The sequence below is a fragment of the Ammospiza caudacuta genome, chromosome 20 (genome assembly GCF_027887145.1).
Source record: "Ammospiza caudacuta isolate bAmmCau1 chromosome 20, bAmmCau1.pri, whole genome shotgun sequence".
Lineage (NCBI taxonomy): Eukaryota > Metazoa > Chordata > Aves > Passeriformes > Passerellidae > Ammospiza > Ammospiza caudacuta.
The window spans coordinates 4,681,494-4,703,726 of NC_080612.1; the positions used below are offsets into that span (position 1 = coordinate 4,681,494).

A 22,233-nucleotide genomic window follows, 5' to 3' on the forward strand; every position below is an offset into this window, starting at 1 on the left:
GCGGGCGCTGTGCCTGCCCACGTCACTCCCCCGCCGGTGACGCCACAGTCCCGCGCCGCGGCGCTGATGGCGGCGGGCGGGCGCTGAGGCCGCCATGGGCCCGGCGGCGCTCGGGCGGCTGCGGCCGCTCCTCCCCGCGGCCCCGCGGCCCGGCCGCGCCCCGCCGCCCTCCAGGGCCGCGCACACGGCCGGTGCCGGAGCCCCGCGGCCGCGCCGCGATCTCTACGAGGTGCTGGGAGTGCCGTCCACGGCCACGGCGGCGCAGATCAAGACGGCGTACTACGAGCAGTCCTTCCGCTACCACCCCGATCGCAACGCGGGCAGCGCCGCCGCGGCCGCTCGCTTCGCCGCCGTCAGCGAGGCCTACCGGGTGCTGGGCAGCGCCGCGCTCCGCCGCAAGTACGACCGCGGGCTGCTGAGCGCCGCCGAGCTGCGGGACGCGCCCCGGCCCTCGGGCCGCGCTCCGGCCGCCGCTGCTCCGCCACCGCCCCGCGCCCCCGCCGCCCGCCCCGGGCCCGGCCCGACCCCCTTCGACTTCGACGCCTTCTACCGAGCGCACTACGGCGAGCAGCTGCAGCGGGAGCAGATCCTGCGGGCGCGGCGGGAGCAGCTGCGGCTCCAGCGGGAGGAGAACGCGGCGCAGGGACGGCTCCGGGCCCTCTCGGATTTCTCCATCGGGCTCTTCTTCTTCCTGGGGGTTGCGCTCATCTACGGCCTCAAGTGACGGCGGGGCGGCCCCCGGGGTGTCCCCCCAGCTGGACGGGTTCGCTGGGGGTGTGCCCTGCACCGCCCCGCGTCTGCTGTTGGGCTGTGACATTGCACCCTGCCAGCGTGACCTTCAGGCACACAGTGCCCTGGCTGGCACAGTCTGTGCCCTCTGGATGCCTCTGGGGACACAGCCTGGGCCAGGCCACTCAGGGTGACCTTGCAGGAGCTCTTGATGGCCCCCTCAGCCAACAGCTCCTGCACAGCCCTGGACTCTGGACTGGGATGTGTCCCCTCCTTGGCACAGCTGTGTGCCTGCTGAGATTAAAGGCTGTCAGAGATGCTGTGTGCTGTGTGTGTTCGGCTGTGCCTCTGGTTCTTGCTGCTGTCACAGCTGCTGGTGCCACATCTCTGGAGCTCTCTCTGGGTGGTGTCCCAGCTGTACCACCCTGTGGGAATGGCAGGTCCAGGAGGCTGAGATCAGACCTGAAAAATGAAACCTGAGCCCGTGCCCTGGTCAGTGTGTGACACTGCCTGGAGCTGTGTGACAGCACTTTGGTGTCTGCAGTCCTCTGTCCTGTCTGGGGCCTGCCAGAGCTTCACAGCACCCCTCCCTGTGAGGATTTTGGCTGTGGTGCACCTGTGAGCACCCAGTGCTGTTCTCTGTGTCTTACACGTGTCTGAGCATCATTTGCACAAGAGTATTTGCCTATTTAAACAGTGAAGTGTTTCAAGAACTGAAGATTGTGTTTCTCAGAACCTTTTCTCCTTCCTTGGATGAAGGTTCACCTGTGCTATGCTGCTGCTGCCTGGAGGGAGAGAAGCTCCCTGGCCATGGCCTGAGTGTGCCAAGGACTGTGTGGGGCACTGGGTTTGCTGTCAGAGGGGTGAGCAGGAGCCTGAGCTTTGTCCAGAGCCTGGGTTGTGTTTTGTCCCAGCACAGGAATGTCACAAGTGAATGAATGCCCTGTGTCTGCTCTGTGCATTTCTGTGATCCTGCTCAGAGCCTGGGGCAGGGCACAGCAGGGACACAGGGGTGAGATGCAGTGGGGAAAGAGGAAAAGAATTCTACACAGCCAGACAAGAAGAGTCTGAAACCAACCCAAAAGCTAAACCCAGTATTACTGCGACCTGTGTGGGTCGCAGTTGGTGAGAGAGAGACGGTGAATCTTGTATCTTGATCAGAAGGCTGAATTTATTAAGATATTATATAATACATTATAGGTATACTAAAAGAATATAGAGAGAGGTTTTTGCAGAGCAGCTAGCTAAGCTAAGAAGAGATAGAAAAGAACCCACAACAAAGTTGTGGCCAAGGACTCAGTCCCCTGGCTTGAACTGGTGATTGGCTCTTAATTATAAACATAGAAAATGAGCCAATCAAGGTGAATCCTGTTGCATTCCACAGCAGCTGATAATAATTGTTTACCTTCTCTTCGGGGGCCTCTGGCTCCCGAAGACACAGAAATATGAAAGAAAGGATTTCTGTGGAGAAATGTCTGCGACAACCCAGCACAATGGACATGGCACAGCAGGAAACAAACCCCAGGAGGCTGCAGCTGGAGGAACCAGGGGATGGGGAACAGCCTGGGGATGGGGAGCAGCCCCCCTGCACTCAGCATCCACTGTGTGACAGTGAGGAGAGGAGCAGGAGGGGCTGGGGTGGAACAGGCTGAGAGCTCAGGCCTCCTGCCACTCTCGGCAGGGAGGGCTGGTGGGATGGGGGAGGTGGGTGAGGGATGGCAAAGGGCACAGTGGCCCCTGAGGGGATGGGAAAGGCACATCTGATCCCTTGGGCTGGGATGGGAGAGGGATGAGATCCCACACAGGTTCAGGCTGATGAGAGCAGGGGCTGCCGAGCTGTGAGCAAGCCCAGCTTGGGCCCCCACAGGGTCTAACCCTCCATGGGGTGAGGGCTCTGCTGCTGGCACGAGGCACCTCTGGGCACCTTCCCCATGTGCAGGGCCCGACTGCTCCTTGGCCCCTCTCCTGCCTGTGCAGGATTGCTCTGGTTGCTCCCTGCCTGCTCTCAGCAGCTTGTGCCACCTCCAGCTGCTCACTAGAGCTCACTAGAGCTGGAGCTAAGCTCAGCCCAGGGGCAGAGTGAGCTTTGCAGGGTCCTCCCTGGGTGTCAGTTTGTCCCTTCACTGGGATCACAGCACTGGGATGTCACAGTGGGACACAGGAGCCTGCTGTGCCCTGCTAAAGGAAACTCTGGAGTTGGGGCTCTGGCACGTGCTGATGCATTTTCATGCTCATCTTCATCCTGTAAACAAATCACTGAAAAGATCAGAGGCAGCACTTTGGGCAGGATTTGGCAGGAAGCATTACTGTGCAGGCTGGAAATGCCAGCAGTGTCCATGGCCCTCCTCTGGCTCCCTCAAACAGGGGGTTGGAGTTCAGGCTGCTGGCTCCTCTCTTCCTCCTCAGGTCTCTGTGATGTATCTTGAAGAATAAAGACATCCAGCCATAAATTGGTGACAAAGTGACACATCTTTTTTGTGGTGGGCCTGGGTGGTGAATACTCCTTGCACTTGCTGGAAAGCAGGGGTGAGGGGCTGTGACCATGTTCACAGGGGTCTCAGGCTGAGGGGAGAGAAGAGGATCTGACTCCATTTTTCAGAAGGCTTGAGTTATTATTTTATTATATATATTACAATAAAACTATACAAAAAGAATAGAAGAAAAGGTTGCATCAGAAGGCTAGATAAGCTAAGAATAAAAAGGAAAGAATGATAGCAAAGGCAGCTGTCCCAGACTCTCTATCCAAGCCAGCTGACTGTGACTGGCCATTAATTAAAAACAACCAACCTGGGCCAATCACAGATGCACCTGTTGCATTCCACAGCAGCAGATAACCATTGTTTACATTTTGTTCCTGAGGCCTCTCAGCTTCTCAGGAGGAAAAACTCCTAAGGAAAGGATTTTTAATGAAAGAGATGTCTGCAACAAGGGGCAGGCAGGTTTCACATCCTGACTTCAGCCAGTGAAGAAGAGGCCAGGGAGGGGAGCTCTGTGTGCCTTGCTGGGCAGGGGGGCCCCTCTGGAGGTCTGTTCTGTGCTGCCTGGGTGACACCCAAGGGTGGCAGTGCCCTGGTGACATCCCCTGAGCTCTGGTGACGTTCCCTGAGCTCTGCCCTCCCCCGCAGCCTGGACAGGAGGGTGCCCTGAGCTCTGCAGTGTCACCTTTGCCCTGTCAGGCCTGGCTGCTCCTCTGCTCTGGGAAGCATTTCAGCAGCTTGGGCACCAAGTGGCTGGAGCTGCTCCAAATGCCCAGCCTGCCTCCCAGCTCCCAGCATACCACTGTTCTGCCCATTTTTCTCCTTGTGTCAACAGTGTCATGGTATTCTGGCTGTTCCCCAGTTGTTTCCTTGATGGAGCGGTGCCAGGAGAGCTGAGCACAGCCTGAGGGTGCCAGGGCTGTGAGCTGTACAGGGCTGGAAGATAAAGGACCGGATAAAGATGGAAGGAAGGATAAAGGAAGATAAGGCAGAGGATAAAGCTCAGTAATTCCCTGTGGCCTTTACATCTCAGCAGCCAGGATGGATCCCTGGGGACACTGACACACACAGGGTTGTTCCTGTGAGAACAGGAGCCCCTTCCTGCAGCTGGGGCAAGGCAGCCATCAGCAGGGTCATGGCAGGGGACAGCTGTGAACTGCCCCAGGTCCTTTTCCTGCCTTGGGGATGTGTCCAGTCCCTGCAGCACAGCTCAGGAGCAGACAGCAGCAGCAGCTGAGCTGTCCCCAGCCCCTCCTGGCCCAGGTGAGGTGGCAGTTTGAGCTGGGGACTTCACCATGAGCATCCCGAGGCCTTTGCTAGGAGGAGTGTGATGTTCACAGCAGGGATTTCTTCCTTCTCAGTCTCCAGCCCACTGGGGCCATTTTTACAGATATTCTAGCACATCCCACCCCTCATTTCCTCTCCCTGTGGCTCCATATTTCACTTTCCTGCAGGTGATGTATGTATCCATGCTGGATGCTTGTCCTTTGCTCTCTTGTCCTTTGCACCAGGTTGTGCCACCTGTGTGTCACCAAAAGGGTGACAGCTGTCCCATGGTGGGTTGCTGGTGGGGCCTCAGCCATCATCCCATGCCCTGCACTGCTCTGCCCTGCACCTTCACCCCCGGGCTTGTTTTGTGTTGCTCATTCCCACCCTTAAACCACTGACAGCAAAGGGAAGCACCAAAATCTGAGGAGTTAACAGATGGGAATTGGATGTGTGATAAGCTAAGGAAATCTTAGGCACCAGGGAAACTTAAACAAGCTGAGGGCCTCCAAGCTCAGTGCAGACCCCACTCCCCACCCCTACCCCAGCCCCTTTTCATGGGCTGACATCCCCACAACTGCAGGTTTGGGGTGCTGAGCTGCCCCCTCAGCTGGTGGGGGCTGCAGCCTGGGAGTGTGGGGTCTCAGTGCCTCTTCTGGGCCTCCTCCTGGAGCTGGGCTGCTCTTTGGGAAGGAAGGGGTCAAACCTGGCTGCTGGCAGATTGTGAGGGGCAGGAGCAGGGAGCTGCAGGCTGGGGAGCAGCACTGAGGGGTGGCCTTCAGCCTCCTCCCCCCAAAAGGGGCTGTGAGAGGACAGCCCCTGGGACAGCCCCAGCCCCAGCTGTGTGGGCACAGCTCTGCAGCCCAGGGCTGCCTCTGGTGGCCCTGCCCTCCCAGGGAAGGGCTGCACGGTTGGCAGCACCCGAGGAGGATGGGGGCAGTCCCCCTCCCTTCTGCAGCATCCCCTGAGGCCACTCCTTGGTTAATAGAGTTAATTGTTAATGGACAATTAACAGCCCCGTGCCTGCTCCAGGGGCCCCAGCTGGGGCACATTGGCACCCCCTTCCTGGCTGGTGCTAGCCCAGGTTTGTACCCCTTTGGCACCCCTTTGCCTGGGGCTCAGGGAGGAGTGGGGGACACCCCTCTTCTCCCAGCTGTTGTGGCTCTCCTGGGCTGGAGCCAGGGATGGGGGGCACCCCCAGCTCCCTGCCCAGCTCTGGCTGCACCCCAGCTGGCAGGGGGACTGGGCTGGGCCAGCAGCAATGAATGCAGGTGCACACCCAGTGCCAACCTCTCCTCGTCCCCCGGGTGAGCAGCAGCACCTTTACCCTCCTTGACTCCATCCTGCAGGGCAGGGACAGGCACAGGGCAGGCAGGAGGGGCAGAGGGGTCACCCTGTGCACTGCCAGCCCCTGCCTGTGAGCCGGTGTCCCTGCCTGCCCCGTGTCCCCAGTCCTGCTGGCCTGTGCAGGGCCTGGAGCTGTTGGTGCCAGAGGGCAGATGCCCCTCAATCCCAGGGGTACAGGGTGCACCCCCTGCCAGGATCATCCCTGGGGTGTCCAGCCACCCTCTGGGGCCAGCCCCAGACTGGACAGGACCAGCTGCAGGGTGCCAGGAGCCTCCCCAGGGCAGGGGCTCACCTGGCTCGGAGCCTTCCCAAAGTTTCCCAAGGTTCTTCCCCCCTGAAGTGGGGTGGTGGCCAGCCCAGCAGGACCATGGGGTTGCCAGGGCCTGCCCAGTGCTTCCTGAACTTCCTGGGGTGCTTCAGGGCTCCCATGGACTGACAGACAGACAGACAGACCATGGCAGCAGAGCTTTCCTTGGTGCTCAGGCTGTCACTTCAGTGCTGCAGCTCTCATGGACACACTCGCCTTACCCAGGCTGCAGGGGCAGCTCGTCACCCTGAGGGTTCCCACTCGTGGGGCCACTGGGGTGACTCAGGAGCTGCACAGGACCAGGGAAGTTTGTCCTGGAGCTGGTGACAGACCCACCCAGCCTGGGGCTGCCCAGCCCAGGGGCATCTTCTTGCCTGGGGAGATGCACTGGGGGGGGGTCTGGATAGGTTTTGGGTGGCTTTGCTGCTTGTGCACCATCTCCTGCCTCAGTGCTGTGCCTGGTCCCCCGTGGCAGGGCAGTGACAGTGACAGTGACAGCACTGCCAGGTGAGCACTGAGCCTGGCTGGTGAACAGCCTTGCACTGCCAGGCTGAGCCCAAAGTGGGACTCAGGAAAGCAGCAGGTGCTTTGTGAAACTCCAAATATTCCAGTGACCACCACCTCCTCACATGCCAATAAGGCACAGTGCTGGTCCCCTATTTATCCCAGTTTTAAACCGGCTTTAACTGCTAATACTGGAATATTGGCCATAAATGAGGGCTGATGTTTGGCATAAGGGCAGGTAGCCTCAGTGGGGGAGGCTGATCAGACCCTGCAAGCTAATGATCTGTATTTTGGGGTGGTTTGTGGCCTGAGCCAGGACCTTCTGCTGCTTGGGATGATTTCCAATCTGCCTACAAAGCAGGGGCAAGATGCAGGCTGGGCAAGCCGTTGGGAAAGAGGAAAAGAATTCTACACAGCCAGACAAGAAGAGTCTGAAACCAACCCAAAAGCTAAACCCAGCACAATGGACATGGCACAGCAGGAAACAAACCCCAGGAGGCTGCAGCTGGAGGAACCAGGGGATGGGGAACAGCCTGGGGATGGGGAGCAGCCCCCCTGCACTCAGCATCCACTGTGTGACAGTGAGGAGAGGAGCAGGAGGGGCTGGGGTGGAACAGGCTGAGAGCTCAGGCCTCCTGCCACTCTCGGCAGGGAGGGCTGGTGGGATGGGGGAGGTGGGTGAGGGATGGCAAAGGGCACAGTGGCCCCTGAGGGGATGGGAAAGGCACATCTGATCCCTTGGGCTGGGATGGGAGAGGGATGAGATCCCACACAGGTTCAGGCTGATGAGAGCAGGGGCTGCCGAGCTGTGACCAAGTGTCACTGACACATTTTATGAAAAATCCCTTTGACAAGATTTTTCTCCTGAGAAGCTGAGAGGCCTCAGAAATGAAATGTAAACATTGATTATCTGCTGCTGTGGAATGCAACAGGTGCATCTGTGATTAGTCTCATGTGGTTGTTTCTAATTATGGCCAATCACAGTCCACCTGTCTCAGACTCTGGTCAGTCACAAGATTTTATTATCAATCCATTCCTTTCCTTCCTTTGCTAGTCTTCTGATGAAATCCTTTCTTCTATTCTTTTAGTATCGTTTTAGCATATAATTTTCTTTTCATATAATAAATATAATAAAATAATAACTCAGCCTTCTGAAACATGGAGTCAAGGTTCTCATCTCTTCCCTTGTCCTGGGACCCCTGTGAACACCACCACAAGCAAGCCCAGCTGGCCATGGGGCAATAATCCTTCATGGGGTGAGGGCTTTGCTGCTGGCACGAGGCATCTCTGGGCACCTTCCTCACGTGCAGGGCCAAGCTGGCCCTTGGCCCCTCTCCTGAGGGAAACACACATATGGCAGGCTCTGCACCCCTTGCAGGATCTCTCATTTTCCCCAGGACAGTGATGCCCTGAGCCAAGTGCCAAGGAAAGGTCTGGGGGCTCCTCAGGCTGGATGGCTCTCCTTGGCTGCCAGTCCCCTCCAAGCCTGGCAGGTGCCCCCTGGTAACCCTTCCCTGTCTCATCCTGCTGTTCACAGCCAGAGCAAAGGGCAGAGCACACACACACAGAGCATGGAAAGAGGCTTTATTCAGGAACCATGTGGCACACCCAGTGCTCCTGGGCCTTTTCCCTGCTATCCCTCCCAGCTAAGCCCACTGACACCCCTACAAGCCCCCCACCCCCAGTTCCTGTCCCATTCCTCCAGCAGATGCAGATGCAGAGCTCTCCCCAATGCAGAACCCCTGCCCCAACCCCGCACCTCCATCCCTGTATGAGCTCCCCCATGTGCCACCCCAGAGACCCCTCAGAGCTGTGCCTACAGCACCTCCCACCCCTCCCTTTCCTGCCCTGGGTGCTGCTGCCCGGCCCGGGAGGGGCAGGAGCGGGGCCATCCCCCCCTGCCCCATGCCCACCGTGCCCCGCTACCGGTGCGGCGGCTCCTGCTCCCGGGGCTGGGCGCTGGGCACGGGCACGGCTCCAGCGGGGCGCAGGGGAGAGCCCAGGCCGGGCACCTCGGAGCAGGGAGATGCTGGCTGCTGTGCCAGGGCTGGCAGATGGTGCTTGGGAGGCGCAGCGGGCACGGGGAAGGGCGCGGCAGCCTCCGAGGGGACGAGGACGGCGGGCACAAAGCCGTAGGACAGATCGAAGGGTTTGGGTGCTGCTCCGCTCTGCAAGGGGGCGAGGCGGGCTGGTGCCACGCTAGCTGGGGCACCTGGGCACCCCGCAGGGTCCTTCCTGCCCACCTGGTCCTTCTGCACCTGCTCCTTGTGCAGCAGCTCCTGCAGCTTCTCCAGCTGGGTCCGGCAGACGTGGGAGCGCGTGCGGCTCTGGCAGAAGGACTCCAGGAAGGCCTCGAGGGGCAGCTCCTGGGCCAGGAACTGCTTTATCTGGGCCTGTGGGATGGGCAGTGGGGCTAGAAGGAGCACCCCTCGGACCCTGGGGTCTTGACCCTGGCACATGGCAGGGGATGGAGAGCACCCCGTGGCCCTGGTAAGGAAGGGACAGCAGCACGGGGGTCTCAATAACTCACCTCTGACTCTGCTTCGGAGGCATCAAGCTTGGCTTGGAGCTGGCCCAGGGCACTCTGTGGGCTCCACTTCTCCAGGTAAACATCTGTGTGGCACAAGGGGATGGGGCTGCCAACCTTCCCCTGGATATCCCTGCTGCTGGGGGTGCTGAATTTCCCATCCTCAAGCATCCACTGCCCCCCTCCTTGCACTGAAACCCCCCCAAAACACACCCCTGGAGCCACCTGCACACCACAGCTTCCATCCCACAGATTGCCCAGAGAGGCTGTGGATGCCTCATTCTTGTAATTGTTCAGGGCCACATTGGACTTGGAGCAACCTGCTCTAGGGAAGGTGTCCCTGCCCACAGCAGAGAATGGAATGAGGTGATCTTTAAAGTGCCTTCCAACCCAAATGATTCTGTGATTCCATGGCTGGTCCCAGCTAAGGATGTGCTGTGTCACAGGGAGCATCATCCCCCACCACTCCTGAACCATCTCCCTGGGGTAGGGTCAAGAATGCTGAGCCCACCCGGACTCTCCTATTAACAGGGGTTGCTGTGGATGTGCGTCAGCCCCGGGGCTGCTCCCCACTCACCCAGGCGCTGCTGCTTGTCCCAGCAGGCCTCTCGGATCTCCTGCAGCTCCTGGTACTTGATGGCCAGGGAAGCCTTCCCATCCTCCAGCCGCGGGCGCAGGGACAGATTCACCTTGGCCTGGGTGCAATTTGAAGCCAAACACATTTCCCGCTCCAGCTGGAGACTCTGGAACTGTGGGGATGGGATCGGGGCCGTGTGTGTCAGAAATGAGAGAAACGGGCAGAACCGGTCAGATCCAGCACCTTGCTGAGCGGGGGGCAGTGTCCATCCGGGGGTGAACCCCCTTTATCTGCACTGCCTCCATCCCTCTGCTTTGCCTGGTTAGGGGGTGAATCCCGGGGAAATGCAGCGGCTGCAGCCGGGCTACGCCACCTGGCTAAACCCGACCGCGGCAATCTCCGCAGGGAGAGCGCTCGGCAGAGGACACGGATGTCACGGCAGGGACACGCACCCTCCCCTGGCTGCGCACACCCCGCCCGCACTCGGGGCCACCCGGGGCAGGGGCTGGGATGGGGCCGGGAGCGATTCCACGATAACCTGAGCCCGATTCCGCAGCGCAGCCGGGAGGGCGCGGGGCTCATCCCGGCTGCGGGAAACGAGACCGGGCTGGAGGGCGGGCGGAGGGCCGGGGCCTCGGCACAGCTCGGGATGCGGGGACAGCGCACGGGGCTTGGTGGCCCTGGGTCGGCGGCCATGGGTTTGGTGGCCAGAGGTTTGGTGGCCCTGGGTTTCGCACCGGGAGCCCCGCGCAGCCGCGGTCGGGCCGCCCGTGCGGAGGCTCCCCCGCCCCGCCGGTGGCTCTGCGGCTCCTCGGGAGCCCCCGGGACTGCGGGTGTCAGGATGAGGGCAGCGGGCGATGGGAACGGCGGGAGGCACCGGCCCCGCAGCGCCGGCTCCGGGCCGCGGGCGGCTCCGCCCTGCGCACCGGGACAGCCCCGGCGGAGCGAGCGGCGCCCGGCTGGAGCCCGCCGGCGGCGGGACAGCGGCCCCCGGCCCCCCGGCCCCGGCCGTACCTTCCTGCAGAGGCGGGCGGCGCGCTGCAGCCGCGGCTCGTCCTGCAGCAGCGCCCGGAGCTGCGCCGTGCTCAGCGCCCCGAGGCGGCGCGGGGAGCCGGGCGGCGCCGCGGGCCGGGACATGGGCCGGGATCGGGATCGGCTCCGGCACCGGCACCGGGACCCCCGCCCCCGCCGCCGGCAGCCGAGCGCGCCGCCCCGCGCCCGCCGCCCCCGCCGGTCTTAAAGGAGCCGCAGCGGAGCGCGGAGAGATCCCGCACCGCTCCTGCACCGCAGCGATCCCGCACCGCACCTGCACCGCACTGCTCCTGTACCGCTCCCGCACCGCACCTGCACCGCACCGCCCCGGCCGGGGACACAGGCACTGTTCTCGCTCCGCGCACCCGCAACCCGAACCCTCTGTGAGCACCCTGCTCCTCGCTGCACGGATCCTGCACCCCGCTCTGGGCACCCTGCTCCCGGCCGTGCACAACCTACACCCGCTGTGCGCACCTTCCACCCGCTGTGGGTACCCTGCTCCTCGCTGCAAGAATCCTGCTCCCCGCTCTGGGCAACCTTCACCCACGGTGGACAACCTGCACCCTGCTCTGGGCAACCTTTCCCCCCCTGTGAGCACCCTGCTCCCTGCTGTGGGCACCCTGCTCCCTGCTGTGGGCACCCTGCTCTCCACGGCACGGATCCTGCACCCTGCTCTGTGCACCCTGCACCCTCAGTGCACACCCTGTACTCCCCACTGTGAAAATGTCTGGTGAGCCAGGATCACTGTCACCCAACTGTCACCCTCTGGGCACGTCCCACACACCCAGTCCCTCCTGCTGCAACCGTGGTTTCACTCCTCACACCCTGGGACAGCCTGATGCCCTGTTAGCCACTGGCTCTGGAGAGGTGGGAGCCGTGGGACACCCTGTCCCTGGGATACCCTGTCACCAGAGCATCCTGTCACCAGAGCCCCTGTCACTGGGACACCCTATCAGTGGGACACCCTATCCCTGTGGCACCCTGTCACCAGGACACCCTATCAGTGGGACACACTATCACCGAGACACCTTTGTCACTGGGGCACCCTGTCATTGGGACACCCTGTCAATGGGACACCCTGTTATTGGGACACTCTGTCACCAGGGCACCCTGTCATGGCACATCTGTGCAGTCCCTTTGTCCCCTGAGGAAGGCTGCCTGACTGGGACCAGGAACTGCTGCCACAGGGTCACTAAATGATGCAGGGATTCAGCAGCCTAGAAGAAAAATTCCAGGCCCCCTCTAACAGCCATGTCTCCTTGCTCTTCCAGCTTCTGACCCCAGCACAGGAGAGCTGCTCTTCCAGCCAACACAAATCCATGCTGGAGCTGCTCTGTGGATCCCCTCCCTGTGCTGTGCAGGTCACAGGGCCTTTATCACAGTGTAACTGGGTTTAATTTTCTTACATCCGTGAGAAACACTCAAGGCTTTCTCTCTGTCCAGGCTGAGTAACCTGGTTTAGTGGAAGGTGTCCCTAGCCATGGCAGGGGGTTTGGAATGAGATGGGTTTTAAGGTCCCTTCCAACCCCAAACCAGGCTGTGATTCTATGATAAGCCTCAAGACTCCAGTCCTGGCTCCTGACATGGGATTTCTTGGGTCTCAGGGGAGGAGATCAGAGGTACAGAACAGATGTCATTACTGAAGAATGAGCTCAAGCAAGCATGTTTATTGGATGCCTTATCAAACACGGAAGAAAGGCTCAGAGTACATGGAAATTTGGGGCATTGCTTTCTGTGAGTTCTGAAGACAGCAAGGAAACTCTGATGTAACTCCAGGGCTGTGTGTTTTCCTCCTGCAGGGAAGGTACATGTGGAATCCACAAATTTCATCAGTGTTTTTTCAATTCTTGATTATGACCATAATAACAAGGAATCATTGGCAAGCACAGGGGAATGGAGCTGAGCAGAGGGGAGTCTGCAGTTGGAGAGGGGGATTGTAAAGTGGCATTTCATTAAAGCCCTGCTACCCTTGTGCTCCTCGCTCTGCTCCAGAGAGGCTCACACTCTTTGGCCGTGCAGAGCCTTTGCAGTGTCCACTGTGGACAGGAGGAGGAGGAAGCACTAACAATAAGAAGCTGGTTTAATGAGGATTAGAGAGGATTTGCAGTTCCCCTTGCACAGGTTGCCCCATGTCAGACCCCCCTTGTAATTCAGCCTCACGGAGTAACAGGACGAGTACCACCACCCTCCCTCATAGCTGTAGGCACAGTTCTTACTGTAGGTGTCCTGGTCCTGGTCCTTTGTGGAGAATTTCATGTTGTCGTGCATGTTGTTGGGGTTGTCTGAGGTCATGGCGTCGCCGGCCGTGCCGTTGTAGGAGCCCAGCCGGAGGCGGTAGCCGTGCTCCTCGTCCTCCACGCTGAACAGGTTGTAGTCTGCGAAGCTGAGGTTGTCTGCAGAGTCCTGGATGACAAACCTCACCTGGTACACCTTCTGCTTGGCAATCTGGTGGATGTACTCGGTGCCCAGCCAGTACTCGGTGCGCACGTTCCCGAAGCCGAACTTGTAGGTGCTCCAGGCCTCGGCCCAGGTGACCGGGGTGTCCCTCTGGTTCCTCTGGATGACGGTCCAGCCCCCGTGGGTCACGTTCATCTCGCAGTACACCACCAGGTGGTGCAGCCCCTTGGGCTGGATGATGTACACACCGCTGTGGCTTCCCCGGGGGATCTCGCTGCAGTCCTTGGGCCACCCTGAGGCTGCAAACAAGAGATGGTTATTGAATCCCCCTGAAAATGGAGCGTTCTTCAGTGTCTGAATCCTTTTGCACACACATTCCTAGGCTGTATTCCTGCCATGTGCTCACAGGAGTAAACCAAAATCTTGCATGATCAATGATTTGATAAACTCTTACATGATCAATGTAAGACTTTATCAAATCAGGGCAACCTGGGCGTGGGAGTAATGTGCTCTGACTCCAATGATTCAGAAGGCTGAGCAATTGCTTTATTAAGCTATATTATATTACACTATACTATGTTATTAAATATACCAATATTAGATTATTATATATATTATATATTATAATTATTATATCATAACATAAGAATTGTAATGTAATACATGACAATATATTATATTATGTTATGTTATATTATATTATATTATAATTGTTCTGGTTTGCAGCAATATATTACTATTATTGTAGTAATAATATAATATAATAATATTATATTATAGTAATATTATATTATAGTAATATAATATTAATATATTATATTATATTATTACTATACTATTATATTACACTATATAGTATAATATAGTAGTACTATACTCTACTTTAGTGTAGTATAGTACTACACTATACTATACTAAAGAAAAACCCATGACCCTTTCAGTTATGACACAGCTTTGATCCAATTGGTCTCACAGTCCAAACAACCATCAGCAAAGTCCAATTAACAAATCCCTTTTGGTGAACAATCTCCACAACACATCCCACATGTGCCAAACAACAGGAGCGGCAAGCAGGGATAAGGATTGTGTTAATTCCCTTCTCTCTCTCTGAGCTTTCTCACTGCCTTTCCCAGGAAAAATCCTGGGAGAGCGAATTATGTCTCTCTCTGTTCAAAGAGTTCGTGAATGCCACAAGAGTTGAGCTTCACATCTTCCTAAGAGAGGGTTCAAAGTGATGGGGACACACTGTGAAAACGTCTGGTGAGACCAAGCCAGGATCTCTGTCACCCAGGGACCCCATCCAGGCTGGGCTGAGCCTCGGGGATTTGCCTGTATCATGCAGATGATGCATCACCCCAGACAAATGCAAATCTGGGGCACAAAGTCACTTGCTGGTACAGCACAGAGGTTTAGTGCTCTGCCCCAGAGAGAGGGTGGCTGTGACATCCATGTCTCCAACAATTAAATCAGCTCTTGGGACCTCAACAGGGCAAAGCCATTGTTGCTCTCCAGCCTTACCCAGGTAGCTCTTTGGAGGCTTCCTGACTTGTTGGATTTGATTATGGCCTTTCCATGCCCCAGAGCGTCTGCACCTCATACAACAAACAGCTGAATGCACCTACACACTGCTGGGAAGGAATTTGCTCCACTTCCAGTGCCTCTGTCACCAGCTGTCCCCACCCAGGCAGGACCTATCTTTGCCCTTCTGGGCAAATGTTGACCCAGCCAGCTCAGTGACTCTGTCACATCCAACTGTGTACTGAAAATAGGAAAGTGACTAATCACCACTTCCCAGTAATGAAGCATCACTTTCCAGTTTGCACCTTTATCTGGAAAATTTCCCATGCAAGAGCCCCTCATGAGGTACTGAGCCCAGGACACAGCTGCAGCAGAGTCCCCTGAGGTTGTCGCTGCAGCCCATGAGAAAATCCACATATTCCTGGCAGTGCAGGTGTAAGACATGGCAGAGTTGTCTGAGGGCTCTTGGTGAGCCCAGTGATGGTGGAACCCCCAGGAGAGGCAGAGACTCACCATGGCTCACTGGAGGGTGGTGGGCGATGTCCCTGGCCTGCCGGACGTGTCCATCACCATCACCTAAAGTAGCACAGGAGACAGGAGTGAGTGTGGAGGGGTTTGAGGGTCCCCAGGATGAGATGGGAATCTTGACTCCATGTTTCACAAGGCTGATTTATTATTTTATGACATATATTATATGAAAAGAAAATCATATACTAAAACTATACTAAGGAAAAGAGAAAGGAGACATCAGAAAGCTAGAAAAGAATGAATAATAAAATCTTGTGACTGACCAGAGTCCCCACACAGCTGGACCTGTGATTGGTCATCAAGTAAAAACAATTCACATGAGACCAATCAAAGATGCACCTGTTGGTGAACCATCTCCATTCCATAGCAGCAGATAATTATTGTTTACATTTATTTTCTAAGGCTTCTCAGCTTCTCAGGAGAAAAATCCTGGCAAAAGTATTTTTCAGAAAATATGTCAGTGACAGAGTGAGTGTGGGGAGTAGACATGTCAAAGGCCTGCTAGGAGAGCTCAGTCTTCTCCAGATGATATTTTTCTGTTACTGGTGTTAATTCCAAAGGAATTCACCAATTTCAGGTATCAACAAGTTGGTAATTTGGGGGAATTTACATGGTGTTAGAGTGAGGCTGATGCTTTTTTGTGGAAAGGATTTGGGGATACTGTGCAGGGGAAAACCCCTAATGGTGGTGGCAGCACTGGGAAGGTGAGTGTCAGAGTGCAGCAGCTGCAGTTGGGACTTGGGAGGAAGAAGGATTAAAGAGAGGGGGAAGAAATGTGAGAGCAGACACAGGAAAACTGGCTCAGGTGCCAGGAGCTGGGAGAGGAGTCTGCTCAAAAGGGAATTTGAAGGATGTTGCTGGAAGAGAGGAAAACTTAGAATGAGTTAATGCAGAAATGTCTTTTGCAAGGACATCTCTGTATCCACTGATGGCTGTAAAACAGAAGGATCAGTCACAGGCTTATGGAATCACAAAAGCCACTCCTGTTCCCTCTCTACAATAGACAATTCACCCTGCAGCTGCTCAGGTGACATCCTCAGATACTGCTCCCTGCCTTCAGTCTCAGCTGGCACTGTCACCTCCTCCCTTGGGCAGTGTTTGACTTGAGCCTCTTGCACTCTGCATAAGCCCTGACACATTCTGCCTGCCAGACTTCTGACTTTCTCAATTTTGATATTGACTCTTTTTGACTCACTTTGACTCTCTTTCCAACCTGAGCCTGTGTGGAGTGGGAAACACTCATGTGACAAGGCCTGCAGGAGTTTCCTACCATGGCATTTACTACAGGCACATGGAGCTGTTCACTCCTGTTTGTGTTGTAAGGCATTAAATTTGCCTCTGCTCCCTTCTGCCTTCATACCCCATCCCTTTGTCAGCACTCCTCTCCAAGTCAGCCTTTGGAATGCTGCCTGTCTCTCCTGGTTTGCATCCATGCTGTTGATGTTTTCAGAGCACACCACAGTGCTGTGGGTGAGAGATCACAAAATCAGAATATCCCAGGTAGGAAGGAAACCACAAGGGTCATCAGCTCCAACTCCCTGCACAGGACAACCCCACAATCACACCATGTTCCTGAGAGCACTGTGGAGCCCAGAGCACACATTCTTTCTCTACTCAGACTTGCAGTTCTTGCTGAACCCTTGTTCAGGCTCAGTGCTCCCTGTGCTGGCAGTTTCCTGACAGGTGATCTGAAACCAAACACTTGGACCTTGAGCTCCTCTGCCAAGCACATTTCCTCTTCCCTTGGAAGGGAATCAGCTCTTTCTCTCATGCCACATCCCACCCACAGCCCCTGTGTTTTCCCTGAGCATTTCCTCAAGGGCTCCTCACTGCTTCTAGTACATGTAGGACACTCTGTGCCATCACCTGGCTGATTGCCATGGGCCAGGGCCACTGCCCAAACTCTTTGTATTAACTTCATTTATTTCCTCTTTGTATTAACTTCATTCATTTCCTCTTTGTATTGAGGTCTCCCTTGAATTCAGTTCTCCACTGATGATTTCCAGAGATGGGAGCTGTTCTCCCTGTCTTCAAAACACACTGGGACCATCTTTTACCCTTCTCCAAGGAAGAGCACATGGCCCACGAGACTCTGGGCTTGGTCTTGCTGCCAATTTGTCCTTTCTATTCTGTCCCTTATGGACAGAATAACTTCCTGCCATGCAGGAGATGAGACAGGCAGCAAGCAGAGGGGCACCCTAAGGTTACTCTTGCTCCAGTAGGACACTGTCAGATCAGTATTTAGTCCTTCCTTGGTGTGACAGAGGCGTGGGCAGGCTGGTGAGGATGTGGGCTCTGTAGGATCTGACTGATCAGGAGCTTGCTTGTCTCTCCCTGTTTCAGGGCCACACTTACCCAGTTGGGAGGGCTCTGGGGGAGCATTCATAATGTCATCCATGGTGCCATTGAGGAGGTACAAGTTCCTTATGTCAACATCAGGAAAAGATGCTGCCAGGGCCAGCAGGCAGGTCAAAAGCAGGAGACAAAGGCCCTGGGTAGCTGACATGGGAAGGGATTGGAAGAAAGAGATCAGAATTCTTCTATTGGAAAGCCACTAACCCCATTCAGAGTAAAAGAGGAAAATAAAACTCTGTGTAGAGCTCCCTCAGAGCCATGAGCCCCATGCTGATGAGTTCATTTAGATGAGCTGTCCTGTACACATTAGCAGGAGTCACAGGAGTCATTAGTGGTGGTACCTGCTGTAGGGGTATTTGAGACCAAAGAAGTGCCAAAACCTTGTCCAAACCCAAAGTGTCCATAATCAGAAATCCCTATAAAAGTCAAGATTTGGGACTAAACATAACAAGCAGGGTGAACACAGAGGGAGGGATCCCCTTTTTGTCCAGCTCCCGTGACACAGAATTCACAGAATCCCTGGGTTGCAAGAGACCTTCAAGATCATCGAGTCCAACCCAGCCCCAACACCTCAACCCAACCCTGGCACCCAGTGCCACATCCAGGCTCTGTTAAACACACCCAGGGATGGGGACTCCAGCACCTCCCCAGGCAGCCATTCCAGAACTTTATCACCCTTTCTGTAAAAAAATTTTTCCTGATATCCAATCTATATTTCTCTTGGTGCAGCTCGAGGCTGTGTCCTCTGATTCTGTCAGTGCTGCCTGGAGAAAGAGCCCAACCCCACCTGAGCACAGGCACCTTTCAGGGAGTTATAAAGTGACAAGGTCATCCCTGAGTCTCCTTTTCTCCAGGCTGAGCACCCCCAGCTCCCTCAGGGGTTCCTCACAGGGTTTGTGTTCCCAGCCCCTCTCCAGTCTCGTTGGCTCCTCTGGACACGCTCCAGTGTCTCAACGTCCTTCCCAAAATGAGGAGCCAGAGCTGGACACAGCACTCAGGTGTGCCCTCAGCAGTGGTTTGAGCTGGGGCTGCCCTGGGGCTGTGGGCAGCAGGACCCTGGGGTGGAACAAGCCCCAGGCAGGGCTCTGTGTGTGCCAGCAGCATGGCAAATGGAGGCAGCACAGCCCTCCAGGATCAGAGTGGTTTGGGGTAAATGATGCCCTTTCTGTGCTTATGTTGGTTGTGTGGCTGCTTCAAGGTTTCCATATGAGGACAGCTGCTCTGGTCTGGTCTGGTTCAGAGCACTAGGAAAAACCAGCACACTTTTGGCAGTATTCAAGCTAAGTAGAATAACAGAAGTTTGTCCTGATTCCTAGAGTGGGACACTGTGGAGCTGCCTGCCCGTGGGGAATTCTGTTCCTGATGAGACACTCACAGCTCACCTGGCAGATTACCAATGTGAGCCCCTCAGTGTACAAAATCTAGCAGAACCAACACCTATTGCATTTCCCAGGGGTACCTGGGTTTGGCACCATTCTCTGGGATGCCTGAGGAGGAAAATGATCATGGATGGCAGCCTGGAACCACGGTGTGGAATCACAGCCACCCTAGAGACAAACAACCCATTCTGGGAATGCTGAGATGCCCCAACCTATCGTGCTGGTTACAGTTTTACAACAAGTCTTTTAAAAACTCTTCACTCCAACCGATTCATTTCTCAGTTCCTACTGAGACATTGCATATGTTGATATACTGTTGTATATCAACATTGGGTGTGTTGATATACTTGTGTTTAGGGACATGTTTAAAGGTATTTTTCCTTGAGGCCCCCAGGGAAGAAATGCTCCCTCCCCTGCCAGCCCTTCCCTGGGACTGGTCCTGAAAACTCTGCATAGGAAGGAGATGCAAAGGAGGATCAGTTTCTTGTGGGTGCTGTGCTGGGGACAGCAATGTGCTATTGAGCATCTGACCTCCAGATCTGGGTACCTGTTCAATATCACATTCAGCAGGAAAACCTAAAAAATCCCTTTTCTACTCTAGAGTGTTTAACACTTTCTTTGGAGAACTGAAAATTGCAAAGAATGGTGAATACAAAACTTGTAAAATGGTCTGTGTGGTGCTCCAGGGCTACACTGGTACAACCTGGATACAGCAGAGCATGCAGGCTCAGCCCAGGGCAGAGCAGGCACAGACAAGGACTCAGTACCAGGATCAGAGCGGACAAACCCCACAGCAAAGTGCTGGGATACCCTGTGAGCTGCAGGCACACACTGAGGTCCCATCCCATCCCATCCCATCCCATCCCATCCCATCCCATCCCATCCCATCCCATCCCATCCCATCCCATCCCACCCCACACTCACCCATGCTGTCTCTGTGGGCACCTGTGGAGCTCAGAGCTGGGTGCTTTTGGCCTGGCTGCAGGGGTGTCCAGCCTGAAAGTTATAGGGTTGGGCAGGGGAGGGGGTGGAGGCAATGAGACCCAAACCTCAGCACTTGTCCCCTGCTTGGCAGCAGGACCAGTGGCTCAGGGCTTATTTGCTCTCCACCATCAAGTGATCAGTCCTCAGGCACTGAAGTCACACAGGTGAAGAGCTTTCTCCAGGGCAAAGCAAATAATTTGGTGGCAATAAGCAAATGCTTTGAAATGACCCCAATTCAGTGTGCAGTGTTTCCCCAGGGAATGACGTTCTTGGGGTATCTCCACAGGGCTCAACTGGTGAGCAAACACCCAGGTGACCTTCACCTCTGGATGGAAATCAAACACAGGCGTAAATCGCTCTCTTCAGAGCTGGCATTGAGCTCAGCAGCCCCTGGGAACCCCACAGACCCTTCAGGGAAGAGGCACTCCAGTGTTCTGGGAAACTGAGCCCTGAACTTCACAAAGCTCCACTCCAGTGCCTGCTGACACCCCTGCCCTGCCACTGCCACACTGCCCTTGTGCAACACCCGCTGTGCCCCCCTGGCACCAATCTCAAGGGGGTTCTGGGCATCATGAAGTGCCATTGATGTAAAATGGTCTCACTTGGAGCCCCTCTCTGCTCTAGGAGCACTCACACCATGGATGTGTACAGAAAATGCCAGACCTTTCTTTCAAATCTTTCTGGCTGCTGGGCTGCAGGAGCCCTCCTGACTGAGAACACTGCAGGCATCCATGCCAGGGAAAAGGGGAAGGAAGGGAAATTAGATTTTAAAAAATCTGCTTGAGTCTGTTCAAAGACAAAAAAAAAAAAATAAATAAAAGGAAGAGAAGTTATGGGGCCTCCATTCCCTGACATTCACAACCGACCCTAAACAGCCCATTCAAGTTTGGCACTGAGGCCAAACCAGAGGCACCCAGAGATCCCCCTGTTTTTGGACACCCTGTGTCTCCAGTTCTCTGCAGACCCCCTCTCCAGCCCTCACATCTCAGTGCTGGGCCCCCACAGCCAGCCCAGCTGGGGGATTTGCCCTTTCAGGGTTAACAGCTGTCATGGCCCTCATGGCCTGTCACACCCAGGGCCTTCCCCTGGGCCTGTGAGGTTTAAACTCAGTTTAAACTCAGCCCCAGAGCTCCAGTCCTCATCTGAGCCACACTGGGAGCACAAAGGGGGACCCCAGTCCCCTCTCTGTCCACCTTTTCTGGATGGATCTCAGACTTACTCTGTGGGTGGTTTATTTCCTGGATGGACTGCTCCCATCTCTGCCATAGCACATTTCCAGCCCTGCCCTGTGTCCCTTCATCAAGGATCCTGGATCCAGCTGGGTTTGCCTCACATGGAGCCCACACTCAGCCCTTCCCACTGTGCTTGGACCTGGCAGCACAGACATCTCCTCCTCATCTCATATCTCATCTCATCTCATCTCATCTCATCTCATCTCATCTCATCTCATCTCATCTCACCTCACCTCACCTCACCTCACCTCACCTCATCTCATCCTCATGTCATGTCATGTCATCTCATCTATCATCTCCTCCTCCTCTCCTCCTTGGCTCCCAACCTCTCACCAAGCTGACAGAAGTGACGTTGAGGGGTTCAGATGGAACCTGACCACAGAAGCATGGATTCATTAAGGTTGGAAAAGACCTCTATGATCAGTAAGTCCAACTGTCAACCCAGCATTACTGTGTTCACCAACAAATCATGTCCTCAAGTGTCATATCCACATTTCTTTTAATGTTTCCAGGGATGGTGACTCTACCACTGTCCTGGGCAGCCTGCTCCAGCGCTTGACAACCTTCTCCATGAAGAAATTTTTCCAAATATCTAATCTAAAATTCCCCTGGTGCAGCTTGAGGAGTTGACTAATGACTATTGACTACAACTTGACTATTTTCTCTCTAAATAGAAAGACTATGACTCTTTCTATTATCTTGGAGATGTCTGGGTGCCACTGTCCATCAAGGCCTGCAAGTGGCACTGCTGGATTCCCACAGCATGGCAAGTTTGGTGGGAACCTCAGCTTGACCCTGGATTGCTCTGAGGAGCAGGTGTGAAGCTGTGCCGTGAAAAAAAGTCTGATCAGAAACCAACACAGAAGAAGAAGGTAGAAGGGCCACATCTTTATCTTCTTAAATTTGACTTGAAAAGCTTATGGAGCTTCCTGGACCCTCTGGCAGAAAGAACAACCTTCCCAAAGCATTTGTCCAGAGAGGATTTTGATCCAGAAGACAGAGAAACTCCTGATCAACATTTCTGGGACTGAAGGTGGATCTGTAGGGACTCAACTGGCCAAAGACAGGGATTGG

At 55.5% G+C, this 22,233-nt stretch overlaps 3 protein-coding genes across 3 annotated transcripts; 1 reads left to right on the forward strand and 2 right to left on the reverse strand.

The window, feature by feature from the left end:
• Positions 1-94: 94 nt before the first annotated feature.
• On the forward strand, positions 95-3,179 carry DNAJC30 (DnaJ heat shock protein family (Hsp40) member C30). Its single transcript, XM_058817984.1, has one exon. It carries the CDS (start codon positions 95-97, stop codon positions 722-724), a length of 630 nt encoding a protein of 209 aa, XP_058673967.1. The 3' UTR covers positions 725-3,179.
• A 5,225-nt stretch (positions 3,180-8,404) lies between these two features.
• On the reverse strand, positions 8,405-10,909 carry VPS37D (VPS37D subunit of ESCRT-I). The gene is made up of 5 exons (XM_058817960.1): positions 10,749-10,909; positions 9,735-9,906; positions 9,161-9,243; positions 8,874-9,023; positions 8,405-8,798 (listed from the first exon to the last, which is right to left on the reverse strand). The coding sequence occupies exons 1-5, from the start codon at positions 10,869-10,871 to the stop codon at positions 8,553-8,555; spliced, it is 774 nt and encodes a 257-aa protein (XP_058673943.1). The 5' UTR covers positions 10,872-10,909; the 3' UTR covers positions 8,405-8,552.
• A 1,504-nt stretch (positions 10,910-12,413) lies between these two features.
• Positions 12,414-19,974, reverse strand: LOC131566534 (fibrinogen-like protein 1-like protein). Its single transcript, XM_058817865.1, has 4 exons — positions 19,868-19,974; positions 17,565-17,708; positions 15,195-15,257; positions 12,414-13,462 (listed from the first exon to the last, which is right to left on the reverse strand). The coding sequence occupies exons 1-4, from the start codon at positions 19,869-19,871 to the stop codon at positions 12,828-12,830; spliced, it is 846 nt and encodes a 281-aa protein (XP_058673848.1). The 5' UTR covers positions 19,872-19,974; the 3' UTR covers positions 12,414-12,827.
• Positions 19,975-22,233: the final 2,259 nt, after the last annotated feature.